The sequence below is a fragment of the Melanerpes formicivorus genome, unplaced genomic scaffold (genome assembly GCF_026170545.1).
Source record: "Melanerpes formicivorus ecotype bairdi unplaced genomic scaffold, bMelFor1.0.p_v2 SCAF_1, whole genome shotgun sequence".
Lineage (NCBI taxonomy): Eukaryota > Metazoa > Chordata > Aves > Piciformes > Picidae > Melanerpes > Melanerpes formicivorus.
The window spans coordinates 67,868,786-67,890,866 of record NW_027142353.1 but is presented as its reverse complement, the minus strand read 5'-3'; the positions used below and the strand labels follow the sequence as shown (position 1 = coordinate 67,890,866).

Genomic DNA, 22,081 nt, shown 5'->3' with positions numbered 1-22,081 from the left:
GTGCTGAGATGTTAAAATGTAAGGGGGTCACATGGGTGTCTCAGAGCAGACAGACAAATTCCTCAGGCATACATCAGAAGCCTTTTTCAGAGCACTGTGAAATTTCATTACAAAACAATAGAAAATGAAAAAAAAAAAATCTCTATCTTAGTCCTGCCTAGAAAGCTGAAGACAAACCAGGATTGTTAAGTGCACAAAAACTGCCCCATAAAAATCTCTCACACTGCATTTTTCTTTATTAATGGACTGATAAGGATTCCATATACCCATGTGCTGCTTCTCTCTTGGGATAGCATATTTTCCATTACACCCTAGGAACTATCTGAGACTGTGCCCAACCTGATTAATGCTCAGATGTATAAACAGAAATTCTCTTTGTCAGAGGCTTAAGATCAGCATTTTATGGAACTAGGAAAGGGGGGGGGGAAGGAATCCAAGCTCACAAAAGCCTGAAATGCATTGAGGTAGACATCCCTCATCCCCACAGGTGATGGGTGGGAGTCCATGCGCCATGCCTAAAAATTCAGAAGGGAAAAACAATGCTATCTGACTTCAGCCAGAACCACAATCAAAGTGAAATTGGATTACTAATCTTTCCTTTAAACCTCTACTGCTTTTTTTGGGAGGGGGATGAAAGCCAAATTTGAGCATGCAATTAGGGTTTTGACATAAAAAGTCAAATATACTTATTTTTGGGAATATGAACATTCAAAAGCTTCTCTTTTTCTACATTGCTCTCTCCTTTAAAATGAAATTATTTGCCAAGTGTGACCCATATTGCCTATTGCATTATCAATTGCATTCTCAGTTGAGTTTGTTCTTTTCCTGTCTACCTACTGAATATCTGTTAACTGGAATTAGATACAGATAGAGATCACTCCCTGCTCTGGCTCTTCTGGTTGCAAAGGCTTCTGCTTTGAGTCCATGCCACCCTTCCTCTCTGCCAGGATACCAACACATCAGATGCACCTTCTGAAGCTTATGTGACTAAGCTCTTACTTCTTCAAGCACAAGATGCTGGTTTGAGAGGATTCACTATTTTAAGTGTTTACAATTCCCTCTTTTGTTCTGTATGAAAGGAAAGGAATCAAAAGTCCTGCCTGTATTGTGTGCTTGATCAGAGAGGCTTTTACTCATTCTGAACATTTATATGAACTTTTTAAGCTGTGCAGAAGAAAGTTTCCTGCCAGGGTTCAAGGGGAGCAAGAGTGACCCCAGGAGACAGCACAGCTGGTTTAGAGCTTGTGTTTAGTACCAGTCTTCTTCATAGTTCTGATGACAAGTGGTGTGTGGCATGGATGAGAAGTGACACATTAAGTTACTTGTTGCAAGGAGCCTGTGTTCATATCAGCAAAGCAATTCCTGTTATGCCAGCTCCTGACCACTTCGTTTCTGATGCTACTATTGCTGTTTTTGTTACAGTCCTAATCCTATGGTGTCTACTGCCTACTCCATGTGCTAGGTCTGTGGATCAGACATTGCTATATTCTGGTCTGTCTAATGAAATATTGATTTCTGCACCTCTTTTCCTACAGTGTCTTTTGCAAAAGAAGAATCAATATTCTGCTAGGCAGCGGAGCAGCTGCAGACAGTAGAAGGTGATCTGCTATCCAAACACAGACACCTAGAGACTTGGTAATTTTAGAGAGTACAAGGTGTTGAAAGGCAATCTGGGGAAGGACAGAGAAAAAGAAGCAGGTGAAAATCTACCCAGCAAATAGAAAGAAGCAAGCAAATAATCACAGATGCTCTACTAAGTGTACTGACACATGGAAACAGCCCCAGTTATGCTTAAAAGTATAATTAATTATGTTTCAAAGTATAGGTGGGGCAACAGGTGGGGCAACAGTCTTTCATTGCATCTCTATGTTGAAATGCCTTAACTGCCATCTCCCTTATGGGTTTCATTCTACACAGACCACCACAAGAGCTGTGATAACTAACCCTCTCCCCCTCCCCTCCCCTCTTTTTCCAACTTCCTTTCACATTCTGAACAAATTCTTTCGGTCCTCCTGAGAGCCCTATTCTGCCTCCTTGGTGGGAGTTTTCTAGCTCTTGATATAGCACTTGTAGTACATGACATCTGTCATGCTGTAGCTTCCATGTCCTCTGAGGTCCATTTTACCTTGCAGTCTTCCAAACACAGGTCTACCTACAGCACTTTTAAGGCTGCTGTTATTCAAGGCTATATCTCTGTTGCATTCATCTACACAGCAGCATTCTGTGACAGGGAACTCCTGCTAAGGCTGTTTATCAAGTGGATAAAACACAGAGCACTAAACAGAGGAAACTGCATAAAAACCTGTTCCAGTACATAGCAGCCAGCTGGAAAATGGCATGCAGCATACCTAATTTGAAGTCTTCTCAGGATGAAATAGGAACAAAACATCTCTCTTTCCCAAAGCTCACAGGAGACTTTTCTGCAGCAAGACCCAAAAGAGGAAGAATCTTCCCCAAATTACGATGCCTTTGTTGCCATCATTTCTCTCTTCCTGTTTAGCTCTACTGATTTACTATTTTACCTTTTAAGAAACCCTTACCTGGGCATCTCCCCTTGCTCTGTCTCCTGCTATGCCTAACCCATCTCTATGGCTTTCATGCCTCCATAAGCCACAGCACCTGAAAGACACTACCACAGTCAATGATGCAAGAACTAAGTTGTGAATTGTGGTAGTTTTAGGCTGTACCTTTAAAATTTCCTCACATGAAGTAGTAGAATGTAAATAAATCACCACTGGGTGTAAACAGGAAAATAATGGCAGTTCTAAACCATTGAGAGATGTCTGCCATAAGAATTAGTTTGGTAAACAATCTTTTCCTTGGCTTCTTTGCTCTGGGAGATACTAACCTGCTTCTGCTTGACCTTGGCTGCTTTGTTTTGGCTAATTTTGTAACCTCTCTGCTCTTTTTATCATGTCCCTTTGTGTCCAAGGGGGTAAGGAGGGGGGGGGGGGGGGGGGGTAAGGAGGGAGAAGCTATTAGCAGCTCCCCTGGTTTTGGCCTGGGGGGGTTCTTGTGCTCTTCATTAATAGTAAAATAGAGTAGAATAAACCAGGTTGGAAAATACCTTTGAGATCAAATCCAACCTATCACCCAACACCATCTAAATACTGTGCAAAGAACCACAACACAAGAGCCAAGTAAATACCTGCAAGTATTGTAACTACTGTGTATTTTCTGCATATTCATTGCATTCCATTGCAGACTGTAGTTTTGCTTGTAACTGCAGCTTTCATTTGCTTCCAACTAGGCTGGGTCTGGCAAATTTAGTGCTGGGGGGAATTTTCAACCTACCACATGAGCCCAGCCCAAAGGGAGCTCCCCTGCATCAAGCTGCCGATGTCTGCTAAAGCAAGGTTCTGGACCCAGCTCCTGTGATAAGTTTGACTACTTGAATTTGTCTTTCTTGTGACCCCATCAAGGAGGAGTGCAAAAGAGAAAAATCACACACGCTCCTCTTTATTACCAAAGAAAGCAAGGCTAATAAAATAACTCTGAAAAGTCTCTGATAGCCAGGAAGTAACATTGGAAGGAAATTACAGCGTGCTTTGCAGATCAATCTCCTTCCTCTGTATCTTCTCAAAGGGTGGTTTTATGGGAAGGACAGCAACTTGGGGCAGGGAAGAGGAGTTACATGATTGAACCTTTGAACCCATTGCTAGGGGAAATAATGTTGTAGTCTTGTAATACAGCAATCAACTGTAAGGAAAATAAATACTGTATTGAACAGGTCTTAAAGCAGCACCAAGCTCAGCAAGCTCCTTTGCCTTCTGGATTGCCTTTCCTCTTATCTGTATCTCTAATGCAGATGCAGAAGATTCACATCTAGAGCATTCCACTTTAATACATGAAATAAATCTCCTTAGACTAGACTGGCTCTTAGCTCTGTAAAGAATATTAAAAGCCTGTGCTAGCTTTATGGGCCTGTCTCACTTTAAGAAGCTTTCCTTTCTTTGCCACATAGATAACTTAGGTCTTTCTGCCTGGTAAAACTGGTCCCTTTCCACAGTTCAGTAGCTTCTTTCTCTGATGGAATCTGATGCTTACAAGTTTTACCTTGAAACTCAGGTTGAGAAGCAATTTGCTCTTTGCTAGCATAGCTTTCAGGTGTGACCTTAGGCTCTGCAGATGGAGTTGAAGGAAATTGACTCCTCTTAAGTAAACATTAATGAATCCTGAAACATTCAGGTACTAGATGGGAACTTAGTGGGAATCACATAGCTTCCACATTTTATTTCTACTATGCATTAAAATACATGATCGTGGAAATAACTTTCAAGTCATTTTAATCTGCAATGTTCTGGAGCAAGCACTCTGAGGTAATGGCACCACACACTTCCTTAGCAGAGCTCCCTTGGAAAGAGCTGGCAGGAGGACCATGTTGCTGTGGTTGTGCCATACTGCTGTGGTTGTCTTTTCTGGGGAAAACCAACTACACACTTTAATAGCCCTTTAATGCACAAGCAGGACATTCATGGACATAGAGTGCTGTAACTGCAACCCTGAGAGCAAGTAATTTCTGTGACTGAATTGTTATGGGTGGTAGGGCATTCTGCAACAAAATTATCTCTCTAAACAACATTCCAACTTCCACAGTTTTGTGGTTCTGTGGAATTCCAGCTTTGGGCCAGCACTAAAAAAATTGTTTCTTAAAACTAATCCAGAAACTACAGGAGAGCTATGATACCTGTGGGATTATCTGAACCAAAGCTCCTCTTCTTTTACTTATGGGGAACAAACTCTGTAGGGGATGATACACAGAGTGAATGCACACCTGAAGTGAAAAAGCTTCTGTCTTAGGTATTAGCTTAATTTCTTGGATTGACAGAAGATGAAACCTTGTCTAAGGCAGTGAGATTGGTTAGACTTTTGGTGGGGGTTTGAGTGAATTAACAAGACAATATAGGCAGACATACATGCCTAGCTGGCTTTGGCAGTTGTGACTGAATCATTTTGGCTTCAGTTACCAGATCAGCATGTGCTTAACTGTACTGTGTCAGCCTAATTCAAACACATCCAAACCTTGTCTGCCTTTACGGAAACTGAAATCACATATTCTCTTCCTCTGTTTTTTCAACCTTTGTCATAATTGTCCAGTCAGAAGAACTGAGCTTGGTTTGTTCACAGAGCTGACTGGAAAGATGAGCAGAAGTGCGGTCCTTGCTTTCAGAAAATAGGGGCTGAATCAGAACCAAGAATGACTTTCTGAAGGTTGCTCAGTAGAGCAGTGGCAAAGAAGGCTTCTGGTCTGGCATCCGGGCACTATGACACACGGTCTGTCAGGCAAAAGCTGGAGAAAGGACATGCTATTATTCACCTTTTTGAGAGCAGGAATGATTCTGTAACATTTTTTCTGGTTCACATAGGATGTGTCCAAACAGCCCAGAGACTCAGTGTTCATTCAGTCTCCAGGGTATGATGCATAGCAGACAAGGAGCTACGTGCTTAACCTAGTTTGGTAAGGATCTGAGAAGCACAGCTAGCAGCCCATTGGGGCAATTTGGATACAGTGTGAATGTCTTTTCACCTGTGCTGCTGACAGCAGAGTTACAGCAGGAATAAGGGGAGCTCAAGTATAATTACAGCTCAACTATGGTCAGTCATGAGGCATCTCAAGTTGTTTCTGCAGCACATTTAGTTTTGTGGGAGCTGTCTGTTTTGATGCACAAGTTCCATTTTCATTCTAAAGTGATAACAAGCTTGAAATTGCTGCTTTTCTAATCCAAGTCAAAAGCTCAGCTCTTTGAACTATGAATGGTGGTGAAAACAATTTAAAGCCTTGGAAACGTGAGTGGAACTCACAGCTGCTCAGACCACACTGCCTCAGCTTAGCTGCAAGGATGCTGTGGGAGCCAGGGTCAAATGCTTTACCAAAATGAAGATAAACCACATCCACTGCTCTACTATCACCTACCCACCTGGTTATGTCCTCATAAAAGGCTATCAGGTTGGTGGAACATGATTTCCCCTTGGTAAAACCATGTTGACTGTTCCTAATGACCCTCTTGTCCTTAATATGCCTAAGGCAGCACCAAGAATAAGTTGCTCCCTTACCTTTCTGGGGATGGAGGTGAGGCTGACCAGTCTATTTACCTGGGCCCTCCTTCTTACCCTTTTGAATGATTGGAGTTACATTTGCCTTCCTCCAGTCCCCAGACACCAATCTGGTCTGCCACGGCTATGAAAGATGGTGGAGAGGGGTCTGGCAATGACCTCTGCCAGCTCCCTCAGCACCCAGGGGTGCATGTCATCAGGACCCATGGATTTCTGGATGTCCAGATCACTTAACTCTTCCCTAAATACAGTAGGGCCATATACAGCATGCTACTTTCTGCAAGGCAACCAGAACTTAGAGATGTATTGTTATAAGTAATCACCTTTGTTACCCCAAAATGCATAAATCCTATTCTGTTTGCTCTGAAGGCTATAACATTTCCAAGCACGCTCCCAGAAAACCCTCTGGAGGTCTAATTATTCTGGGATACCACAAAGAAGAGTTATTAATCATCTGAACTGCTAAAACTGCTAGTTGCAATGATGACTTCTCTGGCAGTGCTATTCTGCTTCAGAAAGGAATTTCTATGCTCTACAGCAAACACAGCTAGGTGTGTGTGTGTGTTTTGTGTTTGGTTGGGGGTTTGTTGGTTTGGGTTTTTTCTTTCCCTCTCCCAGAACCGAGTTCAATTATTTACTATGCTCTAGGCTGAAAGAATACCAGGTACATGCAACAGCCAACATTCAAAAAGAGCAGTAATAGCTTTTGTTTAGAAAAAAAAATGTGTAGGTTTTAGTTCAGAACTTAGACCAAATAGTAGAATTAAAACATACAGCCTGAATAATATCCCCACCTTTAAGGGGCATTTTTTTGGTATTATTTTAAAGCCAGGAGCCTCCAGATCTGAGTGGAAGTCAGATGTATTGTGGAATAACAGATCCTAGCTTTCAGTCTAGAGCATCAAAGAACAATGAGAGTTATGTGTCCTCAACTCTCACTGCTCCTTTCACAGTGGCTTTTGAAGACCAATGCCCCAGCTAGCACCCATGGATGGTATTAGAGAAGTCATCAATCCTGGCCCTAACAACCGGGGGGCCAGCAGGCCCCCCGGCCTTTGTAGTCACCACCACCATCACCCAGTGTGCACCAGGGGCACTCACCAGAGATGAGAGGAAGATCCTCCAGCCCAGATGGGCTCAGCTTGGGGCTTCTGCCTCTCCTGGGGGGATTAAAAAGGGGAGTGGGTGGGGAGGGCCAAGTGGCTACACCTGGGGTGGGAGAAGGCTCCAACAGAGCCCAGGTGCTGTGGGTTTGAGGGGGAAAAGGGGGAAAATAGGGTGGGGGACCTTTAGGGTGTCAGGTAATGATAGGACTGGGAGGAATGGAAAAAAAACCTAGAAATGGGTAGTGCCATGGTTTAGTTGATTAGCTGGTGTTGGGTGATAGTTTGGACTTGATGATCTCTCAGGTCTTTTCTAACCTGATTGATTCTGTGATTCTGCGAATTTCTTTCTATTTCTACATGATTGCATTGGGAACCTGAGGGCTGCTTGGGTTTCTGAGTCCAATAAAGTAAGAAGATTCTAGGTATTTCCTTTGTCCAAAGTAATCCAACATCTCAATTCTATGGGGCTTAGAAAAACTTGGAAAACTTTTCCTCTTCTGTACCTTTTGGAAACTTTACAAGCCCTGTGTACTTCTGTGGTTCTGCCCAAGACTTGTTCTGTCACGATGGTAAAACCTCTCTGTGACCTTTGAAACTGTGACCTTTGAATTATTTGTTCTTTGCCATGACTTACAATGGCCCTTGGCATAATAAAAGTGATTGCTCTTTTCAAGAGGTGGAAGAGGCTTGTTGGTGACTGATGTATGGAATTCATGGTACAGATTTCCTTTCCCACAGGCCAAAGAGCAGTGACCAGCTGCATGACTTTGCTAATCCAAACCCAGAATAATGAAACTATGCCCTGTATCCTCCATACAATGGTCCACCCTATTCCCTCTTTCTCTGAAAGTCTTTTAGATGAAGGCATTTTTAAACAATTTATTATTCATTTCTCTTCACATGATTTTTTTTGCGGTGATTTTGCCTTAAGGTCTCAGTTTTGCTTGAATGAGTTCTTTCCCCAGTGAATTGCAGGCTCCAATGCATATCAGAAATGAAGTAATTGTGAAGAAAACAGCCATACCCAGTGTCACATATCACTAGTGAACTGGATCCCAAATGTGTTGATATTTCATGTTATTTGTGTCCTGAAAGACAAGCAGAAAACTAACAACATATTGGAAAGGGCCAGATTGTGTAATTCTTAGACAAATGATAACAGTTTGTCCTGTTGTAATCCCCTAGCTCTGCAAGTCTCTGACAGCTGCCATGGCAAATGAATCACTCTCTAGGTTTTCCCTTCCTTCCTTCCTTCCTTCCTTCCTTCCTTCCTTCCTTCCTTCCTTCCTTCCTTCCTTCCTTCCTTCCTTCCTTCCTTCCTTCCTTCCTTCCTTCCTTCCTTCCTTCCTTCCTTCCTTCCTTCCTTCCTTCCCCTCCTTCCTTCCCCTCCTTCCTTCCCCTCCTTCCTTCCCCTCCTTCCTTCCCCTCCTTCCTTCCCCTCCTTCCTTCCCCTCCTTCCTTCCCCTCCTTCCTTCCCCTCCTTCCTTCCCCTCCTTCCTTCCCCTCCTTCCTTCCCCTCCTTCCTTCCCCTCCTTCCTTCCTTCCTTCCTCTCCTTCCTTCCCCTCCTTCCTTCCTTCTTTCTCTCTTTCCCTCTTTCTCTCTTTCTTCCTCTCTTTCTTCCTCTCTTCCTCTCTTTCTTCCTCTCTTCCTCTCTTTCTTCCTCTCTTCCTCTCTTTCTTTCTCTCCCTCTTTCTTTCTCTCTCTCTCTCTTTCTCTCTCTCTCTCTTTCTCTCTCTCTTTCAATCTTTCTATTTCTGGAATAGTTAATCTGCTGCCATGATTTTCATGTAGAAGTAGATGTAAAAGATCCTGGCTTCTTTCTTAAAACAGAACTGGACATTATCCATAGTAAAATTTAGCTTTTCTTGCAGAGGAACATTGGATTCTGGTGACCTCACACAGCATGAAGCAGCAGAGAACCACAGCCCTGAATTCAAAGCAAGCCCTGCACATGGAGGAATATGGTGTACTCTATTTGTAGAGCAAGATAATTTGCACACTGACCTAAACAAAAATGTCTCCCTAAAAATGTCATCTTGAAGAGAAGGCAACTGCTTTTGAGGCACATTCAGTAGGAAAGCAATGACACTGACACAAAGACGCAGCATCATAGTTTCCCCCTCTGTGGAGGTGTTCAAGGCCATGTTGGATGAGGCCTTGAGCAACCTGGTCTAGTGGGAGATGAATCTATGAGTAGTTTGGGTAGAAAGGGACCTTTAAAGATCACCTAGTCCAATCCCCTGCAGTAAGCACTGACATCTTTAGATCAGATTGCTCAGAGCCCCATCCACCCTGACCTGAATGTTTACAGGGATGAGGCATCTCCCTCCTCTGTGGGCAACCCGTACCAGTGTTCCACCATCCTCACTAAAAAACTTCTTCCTTATAGCTGGTCTAAATCTTGTTTCTTGTAGTGGAATACCATTACCTCTTATCCTACCACAGCAAGTCCTGCTAAAAAACATTGTCCTCACTTTTCCTACAGGTCACTAAGTATTGAAATGCCACAGTCAGCCCACAGTTCATGCAGTGCCTGAGGCGTTGTCTAGGACATGCTGCCAGCCACCTGCTGTTATTGCTGGTGATTACAAGTGAGGCTTCCTTTAAACATAAATGCTTAAAGAAGGAGTCAGGAGCAGCAAAGTAAAACACAAGGATACACTCTGAATGTTCTTAAGTATACTTTTATAAACTGCTTTAAAGCAAATGAACAATTTAATGTAGCATTTTTGGCTTTCAGTCTACTAACAGTCTAGGTCTGTTAGCAGGTCAGAGCCAGACTGTTTAGACTTAAAACATTTGTTTGTGCCTCAGAGCTTTTAATGATGACACCAGCTTTTCATAACTGGAGAATATAATAAACACAGTATCCAATGAATTGTGTTAAAGTCAACATTCCACATGGGAGCTCTCCAAATCTTACATGCTCTGAGATCATCTGAGAAATCACAAACTGATATACAGGACCTTGGGGCTTTCTACCCTGAAAGTCTCAATGCCCCAGTTTTTATCTCAACTTTCTTATAGTCACACATGACATCTGTGCCAAGGCAAGGAACTGAGCCTCAGAGCAGCTCATTCAACACTTTGATCACTGATTACTTCCTCCCCAGCTATGTGCTTCTTTGTTTTAATGCTGTGAGAATGAGAGTTTACAACAGTGAGCTTCATACAAGCTCAACTGACTGACTTTTTTCTTGAATCTAAGACAACAAAGCTATTGTCTCACGTCAGCGTTTCTCAGGCAAAGTGGTTATATAAATATTTAGAGATAATATTCACTGTCATGAAACATTAAAAATATCCTCATGTCATTCAGAAGAAACAACTTTTGTGCTTTGCTAAAGATCATCTTCCTCCCCAGGCTGTGGCACAGTCAGTTACTGACCACTTAGTTGCTTTGTTGCTGGCCTACCACATTTGAGCTGTGTTCCAGAACCTCACCTATCATTTGTTTTGCAACATAAGGCCTAAAATAAACAGAAATGTATTCATTTCAAATCACCTTTAACTATTTCCACCAAGAGATGAGCTGTGAAAGGTATAGACTTTGACCAAGTGTGGTAGTTTTAGGCTATGCCTTTAAAATTTAGCTGCAGATTTTGACCAGAAAAATAGAAAAAATACAAATGACTCACTATTGGGTGTAAAAAGGAAAGCAAAAGATTATTCTAAGCAAATTCATTGGACAAATGTCTGGGATAAGAGAAGCTGTATCATAACACATTTCACTTCACATTTCACTTCCATTTCCATTCCTTTTCTCTTCTTGTCTGACCTTGGCTGTTTTGATTCGCCTGGGAGATAATGGTGTGTCTGGTTGGCCTTGAGATAAGCTAACCCATTGCTGCTCTCTCTTCTCCTCTCTTTTCTCTCTCTGGTACAGGGTGGTTTGGGAAGGGGCATGAGGGGGGAAGAAGGGGAGGCTAGTGGAGCAGCTTCCCTGGTCTTTTGGACCAGGGGGATTTTCATGTTGTTTGCTAATTGTAAATATCTGTATCACATTGTAACTCCTGTATATTTTGTACATATTCATTGCATTCCATTGTAGAGTGCAGTCTGTGCTTGTAAATACAGCTTTCATTTGCTTCTAACTGAGTTAGTCTGGCTAAAGTTGATGCTGGGGGAATCTTCAACCCACCACACCAAGTAAACTGTTTTAGGAACTATTTTCTCTGTACTTGGAGGAAGATTTAAAAAGAAATGGAAACATTACCTTGGCTGACGTTTCAAACCAGCCCACGAAGCCATTCTCTTTGCAGAACTGATCCATCTTGATGCCGTTGTTCATAAGAACATCTATTCCCTGGTCGCATTTGTTTGCTAAAAGGACAGTCGGTACAGGTTTGCCATTTGGAAGAACCAACTTAGAGTCCAAATCCTCTTTCCACTTTGTCACTGCTTCAAATGTCGCAGGTCTCGTAACGTCAAAGACAATAAATGCCCCCATGGCCTCTCTGTAATATACCCTGGTCATGTTTCCAAATCTTTCCTGACCTGTGATGAAGAAAGTAGGAGGGGGGAAAAACACCACCTTGTAAAAATCATTGCTTCCAATCTAACTCAGTATTTCACACTGCAGGTCTTCTAAGAGAATATTACTGAAAATAGGGCTTCATTTTCTCTGTCTCCAGAAAGCTATTCTTCATCTAAATAATGATGAGAACAATGCCAGACTCATTTGTATGGAAATGTAAGAGAGCAGGGCATAAAAATGGAGTTTTAAAGCAAGCATCAAAGAAAATTTGATAATTTTACAACCAGCTTTGAACTTCAGTGAACAGCCATATTAACCTGAGAGAATTCCAGATCTCTGGACAGTAACAAGGGTCTTGGTACACGTTGTAAGACTTTAAACAGGGAAGTTCCAGAATGGAAGCTCCTTGATACCGTGTCGTATTGTGGAAACACCTAACACAACTGATCTGCCCATGCATGAAGAAGATCCTTCATATTCTTGTGCAAGTCATAATAATCAACAGTAACATAGAACAGAATAGACTAGACTAGACTAGACTAGACTAGACTAGAATAGAAACACCTAACACATCTGATCTGGTTGTGCATTAAGAAGATCCTTTATCATCATCTCATCATCATCATCATCATCATCATCATCATCATCATCATCATCATCATAACAAACCAGGTTGGAAGAGACCTTCAAGATCATCGTGTCCAACCCATCAACAATCCAACCCACCTAAACAACTAAACCATGCAACCAAGCACCCCATCAAGTCTCCTGAACACCTCCAATGATGGTGACTCCACCACCTCCCTGGGCAGCACATTCCAATGGGCAATCACTCTCTCTGTATAGAACTTCTTCCTAACATCCAACCTAAACCTCCCCTGGTGCATCCTGAGACTGTGTCCTCTTGTTCTGGTGCTGGCTGCCTGGGAGAAGAGACCAACCTCTGCCTGTTTACAACTTCCCTTCAGGTAGTTGTAGAGAGCAATAAGGTCACCCCTGAGTCTCCTCCTCTTCTCCAGGCTAAGCAACCCCAGCTCCCTCACTCCCTCCTCATAGGGCTTGTGCTCCAAACCCCTCATCAACTTTGTTGCCCTTCTCTAGACTCGTTCCAGCAAGTCACCCTCCTTCCTAAACTGAGGGGCCCAGAACTGGACACAGTACTCATATTCTCGTGCCAGTCATAATAATCAACAGTAACATAGAATAGAATAGAATAGAATAGAATAGAATAGAATAGAATAGAATAGAATAGAATAGAATAGAATAGAATAGAATAGAATAGAATAGAATTAACTGAGCTCTGGAGCCATACCAGCGTTAGAGTCGTTTTGAATTTACTTTTATTGGCAAAATAAAACAGAGAGGTGAGAAAGGTTTGTTTAAAGCCTTACAAATGTGGAGAGTATTCTAAGAAACAGCACAGCAGTAGCAAGAGGAAGAGATGTATTTCTCCAGTGAAAAGGCTCAGGAGGAGACATTTCAGCCTAGATGTGTTCAGCAGCTTTACAGTTTTACTTGCTGAATTCAAAGTGTGTTCTGGGAAGTTATTTACGTATTTTTTTGTGAGCTCACAACATTCAAACATGGGCATTTGTAAATGCCTGTAATTTTATGTGATTAACAGCACCAAAATCACCAGAGTTGACGTCAGGATGTGGTGTGTTGATCAGCTGTGAGTTGATCAACACACATGCTGTTTTCCTGGGAGACTTGGAAAAAATGTTACCAAGAATGGGAATAAAGTGCACAGAATTGGTCTTGAAGTGAATAAATAGAATTACCATTAAAGTGTCTTGGTGAGCTGTGATTCAAAAGAAAGGAACTATAAATTCCTGCCTCATCTCACAACAGCAGCACTCCTTCAGCAAGACAACCATATGCTTCTACATCTGAGAAAAGCTGCTATAAAAATAGACAACATTCAATGGAAACCTATTTCTAGTCTTATTTTCTCACTGTGCATAATTTGGAGTAGGTTAGGAAGACAAGGTGATTGGCAGTCTGCCTCTGACCCTAGGAAGGTTACCTGTAGCAGTTTTATCTGTTGAAAATTGTGCTGCCACAGGTAAGGCTGGATTGAGAACTGAAGTGTGCTGATTACTGAGCTTCCAGACCGTGCAGTTTCACTTAATGGAAGTAGCACTGCATGCACGTGCAGGGTCAACACCGACTGACTGCGATGCTTATATTTGGCTTTATGCACTAGCTCTTGCAGCAGGGAGAAAGTCATTCAGATGACACAGAAACCAAAAGTGGATGTCTGTATTTCCCAAATTCAGGTTAGATTGGTTTGGGTTTTTTTTTTCCTTGCACCTTAACCAATCACTGCACCTCATTGAGAGAGCAAGAATTTCCATTGCAATTTCTGGGGAAATATGAGGTCATATTGAAAACTGCTTATGGCTCTGCTTTGTTAAGATGTCTTATGATGCCTGTCAGTGGGCTAATCAGATGAATGGCTAAGTCATGTGTTATTCAATAATCTCCTTGTTGGGCCATTTTTTTTTTCATCTGCAAGAAGGTGCCTTCAAACCAAAGCCAAGGTCTGACTCGAAGCTTAGAAGTGAGGCAAGCAGCAACAGAAACAATTAGGGTTTGATGCATATTTTATGTCAGTGATACTTTATGCTTCTCATGCAAAGTTCTTGAGATGCCTGTACTGTAAACGAACTGTACATGACATTATGGAATGTAGATGACATAAGAAGAGCTAAACTTGAGCCTCACAGATATTTATTGGGACACTGATCTCTAAGATATGCAGGACATCTTCTCACAGAATGTGAACTAAATCATTTATTTGCAACATAAAACCCCCACAAAGTCATTAGAGAAATAAAAGGCTTTTATGAAGTGATTTTCTGGCTAGCAGTGGTCAACAAAGTCATGGCAAATGGTTTAAAACTGATTCCTCCTACTTAGTAAAACCAGCTTTATGCCAGTGGATGTAGCTCACCATCTTCTTTCACTTCAAAGTGAGGGAAGGGATGGAGCTGCTGGCTGAATAAAGTGCCTAAAGCTTTGTTTAAGTGATCTTTTTTCCCCCATCAGTTTCAATTCATATGTGCAAACAGTTGGTATAAAGATATTGTGCAACTTAGAATGGAAAAAGAGGTGCTTTGGAATAATGGCTTTGTTGCACAGTGGCTTTACTCATATTCAATTTACACTGTTAAAGCCATGGTTTAGTTGATCAGATGGTGTTGGGTGATAGGTTGGACTTGATGATCTTGAAGTTCTTTTCCAACCTGGTTAATTCTATTCTATTCTATTCTATTCTATTCTATTCTATTCTATTCTATTCTATTCTATTCTATTCTATTCTATTCTATTCTATTCTAATTCTTATTCCTATTTCTATTTCTATTTCTATTTCTATTTCTATTTCTATTTCTATTTCTATTTCTATTTCTATTTCTATTTCTATTTCTTTCTATTTCTATTTCTTCTAAAAGTTATCTCTAGCAGTTACTTTGTGCTTGGAGAGCTAAATACTGTATCTAAGGAGCCAAGAGGACTCTTATTTCTTTTCCAGAGGTTCTTGTTTATGTGAACAAATACCTACCTTAATAGATGAGGGTCCTAAAACATTTTCATTGAACAAAATTACTCATGAAAATAGGAACTGCTTGATGTATTACAGGTGTCAAAATCTAGCCTTAGGTTTACAGCCAGACAATGGCTTGGGCAGCAATTAGGCTAGAAAATAGATCAAGCATTAGGTACTCAGTGCTGTCTTGCAGGCAGCCTTGAACATAAGCATCTGCTTTATTGTGAGAGGGACTGGGAAAGATGGATTTTGCTTTGCACTGAGAGGTTCAGAAAGTTGTGAAATGTTTGTATGATCTGTCTCATTATACTTCATTGCAGCCCTTGCAAAGTATCTGGCATCAAACAGAGTTTCAGTATAACAGAGTTTTCAGTATGCCCACAAGACTGATGGCCCTTGCTGACTGTTGGGATTTTATGCTTTATCTTGGGATTAATCAGACCTAATTTAGGCTCCATTAAATTAACTAGGTGTATCTAGATTAGGAGCATGTTCTAGTCAAAGACATGGGAGACATATCTAGAGTGGTCACATAAGCTTCATTATGGAAGTACTTAATCTCTTCCTTCAACGCCCCAGGGTGAGTAGTTTGTACTCAGACAGTTCAGTACAAGATGTCTAAATATTAAACCACATTAATCCTATCCTAGTTTGAAGTGAACCCAGTGAGACCAAGGTGCAAAGCAACAACATTTCCCATAAAGAAGGGCTCCCTGTCTGAACTGCAACTGCCTGCACATTTATCCTAATCTCAGTGGCACCTCTGCATCAGGGCAAGGTATCATTTCATGGCCTCAAAGCAATCAACAGCCGAATTTTCATAGCTTATAAAAATGTATGCCACATCAATTTGCCAGCATAACTTATTACAGGGATCTACAATTGTCACTAATCACTATCATCACTGATAAAGTTATAAAAAATGATGATACATTGCTAAAACTCAGATATCTGTTTCCACCCTCTTGCTCACAGCATCTGAAATGTAGTGCAAGAGAAAAATTGATTTAAACTGCCTGATGCCCAGTTTTACTGCTTGCCACCATCCCTCATCCTAAGAGTCAAAAGCTTCTGGGAACCACCATGCCTTACAGAGTCTTTAGCCAACACTGAGAAGCTGGAAATAGTGGAGTAGGTGTCAACATTTTTTGCCTTGCACTTTAAAATAACTTACAGAATTTCAACCCTTGAGTTCAAACCCTTTGTCTTTATGGGTTGATACTTAAGCAAAGCTTGGGGTGGTGTTCATCACCCCAGAATGTGGAAAAGGAGGCTGTCAGCAAGATCAGGCCCATAGATTCTACCACAAATTCATACTGAAATCCAACCACCAGAGCCAGGGACTTATTTATGTTTGAGGAACAGCAATTTCAAGGCAATTTAGCCTAGAAATCACCATGACTATCTTATTTATGCATATGTCCTGCAATGCTTAGCAGCCACAAAAAGCCTAAACTGCTACAGATGTGCTGTGCCTGGCATTAGTGAACAGCTTGTTTACTCCTTCTGGACCAAAACAGCCTTAAACACTTTACCATTGCAGAGCCATTTGCTTCTATCTGTGCAAAGTCTGCTGTTGCTGAAGGTGGAAGTTGCAGAGAAAGGAAATGAAACTGTTCATCCATGACTGCCCTGGTTTGGATGTCTCCAATGCATTGGTCCAACTCTTTGTGAGATGAACACCAGCCTTGGCAAAGCAAACTAACATAGTTTTGGTAGCAATGAATAATCCAGCCCACATATACACAGCGAGAGGGATAACGATGGTGCTGACATAGCTGTGAGAAAGTAGCAGGGGAGGGGAAAGGCTCTGAAGTGCTGCTCTCTGCCCTTTGTTGCACTCACAGAGCTGCTCCCTGCAGTAAATCTGCAGCTAAAGCTGCTCTTCAGAGAAAACTCAAGGCTATGCAGACATGAAACATTGATGATAGCATTGAGAGCAGCCTTGAACAGAAGTGCATAGTAAATACACCCAGATCTGCTGCCTGCAATACTTGGTTGCTTCAAAGGTTGTCCAGCTCTGCATCTTCAAGGCACCACAGGGTTCCCCACCACAGGAACCTTGTCCAAAATATCATTAAGAGTTTGTTTTAAAGCTTTCTTTCTAAATGATGGCTTAATGAATTTAAAGGATGCTCATGCAGAGGCAGTAGAAAGGTAAGAGAATTTTAAGTAAAGAGATGACTGAGGAGCAAGAGTTAAAGATAAATGTCACCTCAGGAGAGGTGAGGACACAGTTCAGCAGGGCCATGACCATCAAACCTGAAAATTTGGGACACTCAATGAATTGCAATGGAACTCCTGGAGGAAATTAAAGGCAAGGAGAACTTTACTCAGGTATACCTCCTCTCATACAGAATAGTGAAAACTGAGTCACTTGGAACATTGAATCAAACATAAATTCATAGATTTTAATACCAGATTGTTGCTACAGATATCATAACATCACAAAGCATGAAGTTTTGTCCTGTTATTCCTGTCTAAGACCTGCTGCTTCAAGAACATGTTACCTGTTGAAAAGAAAGAGGTCTTCATGTACTAATATGTGATGTACAATGCGCTTTATTCCTGAATTAGTTTTTCTAATGCTTGGCTGCTATCCCTACTGTTCACTACTTCTCTCTCATGCAAAGAAATCCCATTTCTGGATTTAGCTATTGGATCTTGCTGTATTTAACTACGAAACAAGATGGCACCAGCTGAATCAAATTTCCTTTTCAGAATAGAATACAATAGAATAGAATAGACCAGACCAGGTTGGAAGAGACCTTCAAGATCATTGTGTCCAACCCATCAACCAATCCAACCCACCTAAACAACTAAACCATGGCACCAAGCACCCCATCAAGTCTCCTCCTGAACACCTCCAATGATGGGGACTCCACCACCTCCCCAGGCAGCCCATTCCAATGGGCAATCACTCTCTCTGTATAGAACTCCTTCCTAACATCCAACCTAAACCTCCCCTGGTGCAGCTTGAGACTATGTCCTCTTTGCTCTGGTGCTGGCTGCCTGGGAGAAGAGACCAACCTCTGCCTGTCTACAACCTCCTTTCAGGTAGTTGTAGAGAGCAATAAGGTCACCCCTGGAGTAAACTGTTTGGTCATGCCATGGCTGGAGTATGTCACTCCTCCCATGAAGCCATCATGTATGTAAATTCTGCTAAGGATGTGGCTAAGCCACTTTTAGCAAAAACCATTTTTGAGGAAATGATTTGTAGATGATTGATAAGCAATTTACTACCCACTGATCCACACAGTGAAGTCAAAGGAAGAGCACACATTACGCTTACTAGCAAGTTCACTGGCTGTGTAATGGAGTGGGAGGAAAGGACATAAGAACTGAAATGATACCCGAGATATATATGTGTGTGTGTATATATACATATATATATGCACACACAAACATCCATACATCTACATTCACCCACTGACACAATTTGCAGCACTTGCATCAATTCAAGATGCCCTAAATGCCAAGTCAACAACCTTCAGCTTGCTAAGGGACTGACAATTTCATGCTTTATCTGCAAAAATAAACATGACCTAATAAAAGAGATTCTGCCATCAGAGAGAAGGTGTTCTGAGACTAGAGATTTCATTTTCCTCCTTTTCTTCCTTGCATATTTCCAGGTTTTTTTCCTGGTGATATATGACCAGCCCCAGCCAGGATAAACCACTTCCATGCTCTCCAATCACTTTTACTTTACTATCATTTTTAAGCAACTTCTTTTTTTTCTCACCATCCAGATGCCTTATTCATGATAACTTCCACAGCAGCACCATGCTGATCTGAATTCAGTGCGTTGCTCACAGAACTTATTTTCTGTGTACAGCCATTAACAGCTAAAGGTCCTTACACAGAAGTCACTAAAACTGAGACAGCAACTCTTTTTATTGCTGGCCACTTCTTGACCTTCACAGAGATGCTCTGAATTGAGCAATTCATATGAAATTTAGTACTGTGCTGTAATTCTCTCTGTCATGTGTGATAACTCAGAAAGCATGCTAGTCATTCAGCACTACAACTTGGTGTAATTGCTTCTGCAGCCTGACTGAAAGCTACATCATATGATCCGCCAGCACATGATTAGTAGTATAATAAATCTCTGAAACAAGGCATGCAAAATGCATTCTTTAAGTCCCTGATGCATTCAGAGTTTACTATTAAATATTTGTTTTCTCATGCAGAAAAACTTTTGCTGGATGTGTAGATCCTTTATATCAGCAGCCACTGGTGAGCAACCAAAGCAATGCTTTCGATGACCCTCGAGGTCTCTTCCAACCTTAGTGATACTGTGATGATACTGTGGTACTGTGACGGTATTCTAAGCTTCCATAAAGAAAACTGAGCATACACCTATGTAATATCATAAACCTCATAGGGCTAAACTGATGCATTAAAAAGGGCTGAGGTTATGCATGTTTTGCATAAAGCAGCGTTGTTGCATAAGGTTTAGTACCTTGGTGCCAAATTCAGAGCTCAGACATGAGGCAGCTAAGTATAGAAGGAAGGCACTCCCTCCGCCGAGAGGAATGCCAAGAATTTTCTCATTTCACTAGTTTTACTCGGTGCCATTGCAGACAAGATCACTGAACCCACAGCTCAGGTCACACACTGGCACAGTTGCCTAACAGCTGGCACAATTTTCACCTCCATCTCCTGCTCAATTCTTAATTTAATTGAGTTTTTAAAACATCCTCCTGTAAGCTGCTGTGTTGCATCTGCCCTCGGACTCCTGCGTACACTAAAGAGAACACGACTGCTTACCAGCGTGTGACATGTGCCAGCAAGATACACTTTAGTTTTGCAGTCTGAATCAGGAGTTATAAGTTCCCAGGCAGGAGGGTGGCAAAGTAAGTTGTGGGTTTAATTGGAAGCTAAATACACAAACCCTGAAGCACTGACACCACCAATGCCAAATTCTGTATTTTTTGAAGCACCTAAGCAGGAGAAGCTGGATGGATTTCTTTATTCTCTTCCTCCCTGCACAGAGCAAATTCCCTTTGGTTGTCTGGTGTTGGACAAGGACAAGGAAACTTGAGTAAATGCGTTTTTAGCATCCAGGATTATTGCCAGGGTGAAACACTTCTCTTTTCAAAGCATGTCAGAAGCTGTTTACATTTCACTGGGATGAAGGAAAGAAGGTAGAAGAGAGAGGAAGGCAAGGAAGAAGATATTTTCATAAAGCAGCCCAGTGAGACTTTTTCCTTAGTTTTCCTTAAACTGAAACTAATTTTAACCACCTTATTGAATCCCTTATCTCTCCCAAAGAACTACAGAGGTAACAGGAAATTCTTGTTACTCTCTCTCCCATGATGGAGATTTATTAGTCTAATGAGGGAAGCTGAGCAATGGAAGCTATAAGGGAAGAACTGGGGCACCTGGAGAGAGTTGTCACACATGCCTAACCAGGCAGGGCAGGTTTCATTCTGACACTCCTTGTACAGGGGGTCTGCTGGCTTCAGGGAAATTCCTAAATGCCAGGCTGCCCTTAAAGCTTTTGCTCCTCAATCTCCTTTCCCACACCGCAGAGGCACTGGTAGTTTCCAGCTTCAAGATTAGCACAAATGAATTTGAGTCTGCATTCAGTATTGCCTCTGGACAGGTTACGTGGCAAAGGGCTCCCCTCTGCACTCACCTGCAATATCCCAGAGCTGCAGCCGTACTACAGTCTCAGCATCCCAGTTCAGCACCTTCAAGGCAAAGTCCACGCCGATGGTGGCCCGGTAGTGTGGGGAGAAGTTCTGATGGACATAACGTTTGATGATGCTGGTTTTGCCCACTCCCAGGTCCCCGATCACCAGCAGCTTGTAGAGGTGCTCCTTCTGATTGTGCTTCTGCATCTTTCCTCTGGCTGCGGCTGCTCCCTGCAAACTGATTGCATGCTCTGCCCGAGGAATCCTGCCAGCCCGAGGGGGAGAGAGGGAGTGAGGAACCGGGGAGGGAAGGAGAGAAGGTAGGTGGAGGCTCTTTCCCTTTGTACGGAAGCAGGATCACCAGGTCCAGCAGGCAGCCCTGCTGGGGGATGAAGTAAGCAAGGAACCGGGGGAGGAAAGACTCCCAGAAAGTTTTGTGTGCATGTGTGTAAAGGTCAGCACGAGGTGTGTCTGGGATTAGTCTGGTTACTAAAGACTTTGCAGGAAAACTCATGCAGCAGCTCCGCTCCCTGCTCTGCTCCCCACTGGAAGCGAAACACAAGAGGGTTTCTGTGGTGCAGTAGTTTTTCATGCTTCGTCTTAATTACTGTCTTCTTGGTGTTAATTTAGCATCCCATGCTTGTTCCCAGACACCTATAAACCACCAGTTACTGGGGGGGGAGTAGAAAGCTCCTTTCAGAGGTTTCATTCCTGCATTGAAGTGCAAAAAGTAAACCAGTGTACTTTACCTTTGGCTGTGACTTGGTTATAATGAATATGAGTCGGAGTGAATGCCACCAGAAGTGGCAGTTACAGGAATACAAAGCACCTTTACATGTGTCCACACTAAGGAGGGATGTCTGAATTTCACTGTAACAGACATTTGTCATTTCATTAACATATTAGTGATTGCCTGTCCGTAGCTATAAGCATGCTCACATCCAAATGCAGCACACAGCTAATGCTTTGGTTTGCCATACTCCAAAATGAAAACAGAAATTAACCACTTCTACCTCATGGCTCTGATGATCTGAAGCTATAAATGCTGCACAGCATTAGAGTATAGGAGTGCCAGTGTCTCAGCAGCTCTCTGTTTATATCAAACTTCTCTGTTATATCAAACTTGCAAACAATTCAGCACATTGGAGTAAATCATTCCACTGCTGTGACTGACCCCATGTTTTAAAGGAAGGACACAACTGGCAGCTTAGCTGGGGAGCCCATGCATTGCCTAGAGATGCTTCCTTCTTTCAA

At 42.1% G+C, this 22,081-nt stretch overlaps 1 protein-coding gene across 2 annotated transcripts in view; it reads right to left on the bottom strand.

The window, feature by feature from the left end:
• RAB38 (RAB38, member RAS oncogene family) overlaps positions 1-21,253 on the bottom strand; it is a 29,407-nt gene extending 8,154 nt beyond the window's left edge. Inside the window, exons 1-3 of one of the 2 annotated variants that reach the window (XM_068145825.1) lie at positions 20,830-21,253; positions 11,378-11,658; positions 2,569-2,629 (exon numbers count right to left, since the gene is read on the bottom strand). In XM_068145825.1, coding sequence (XP_068001926.1) covers positions 2,576-2,629; positions 11,378-11,658; positions 20,830-21,034 — 540 coding nt within the window. In that variant the 5' untranslated portion in view covers positions 21,035-21,253 and the 3' untranslated portion in view covers positions 2,569-2,575. Of the gene's footprint in view, positions 1-2,568; positions 2,630-11,377; positions 11,659-20,829 lie in introns of those variants that run through there. The other variant, XM_068145816.1, reaches the window with a different exon arrangement.
• Positions 21,254-22,081: the final 828 nt, after the last annotated feature.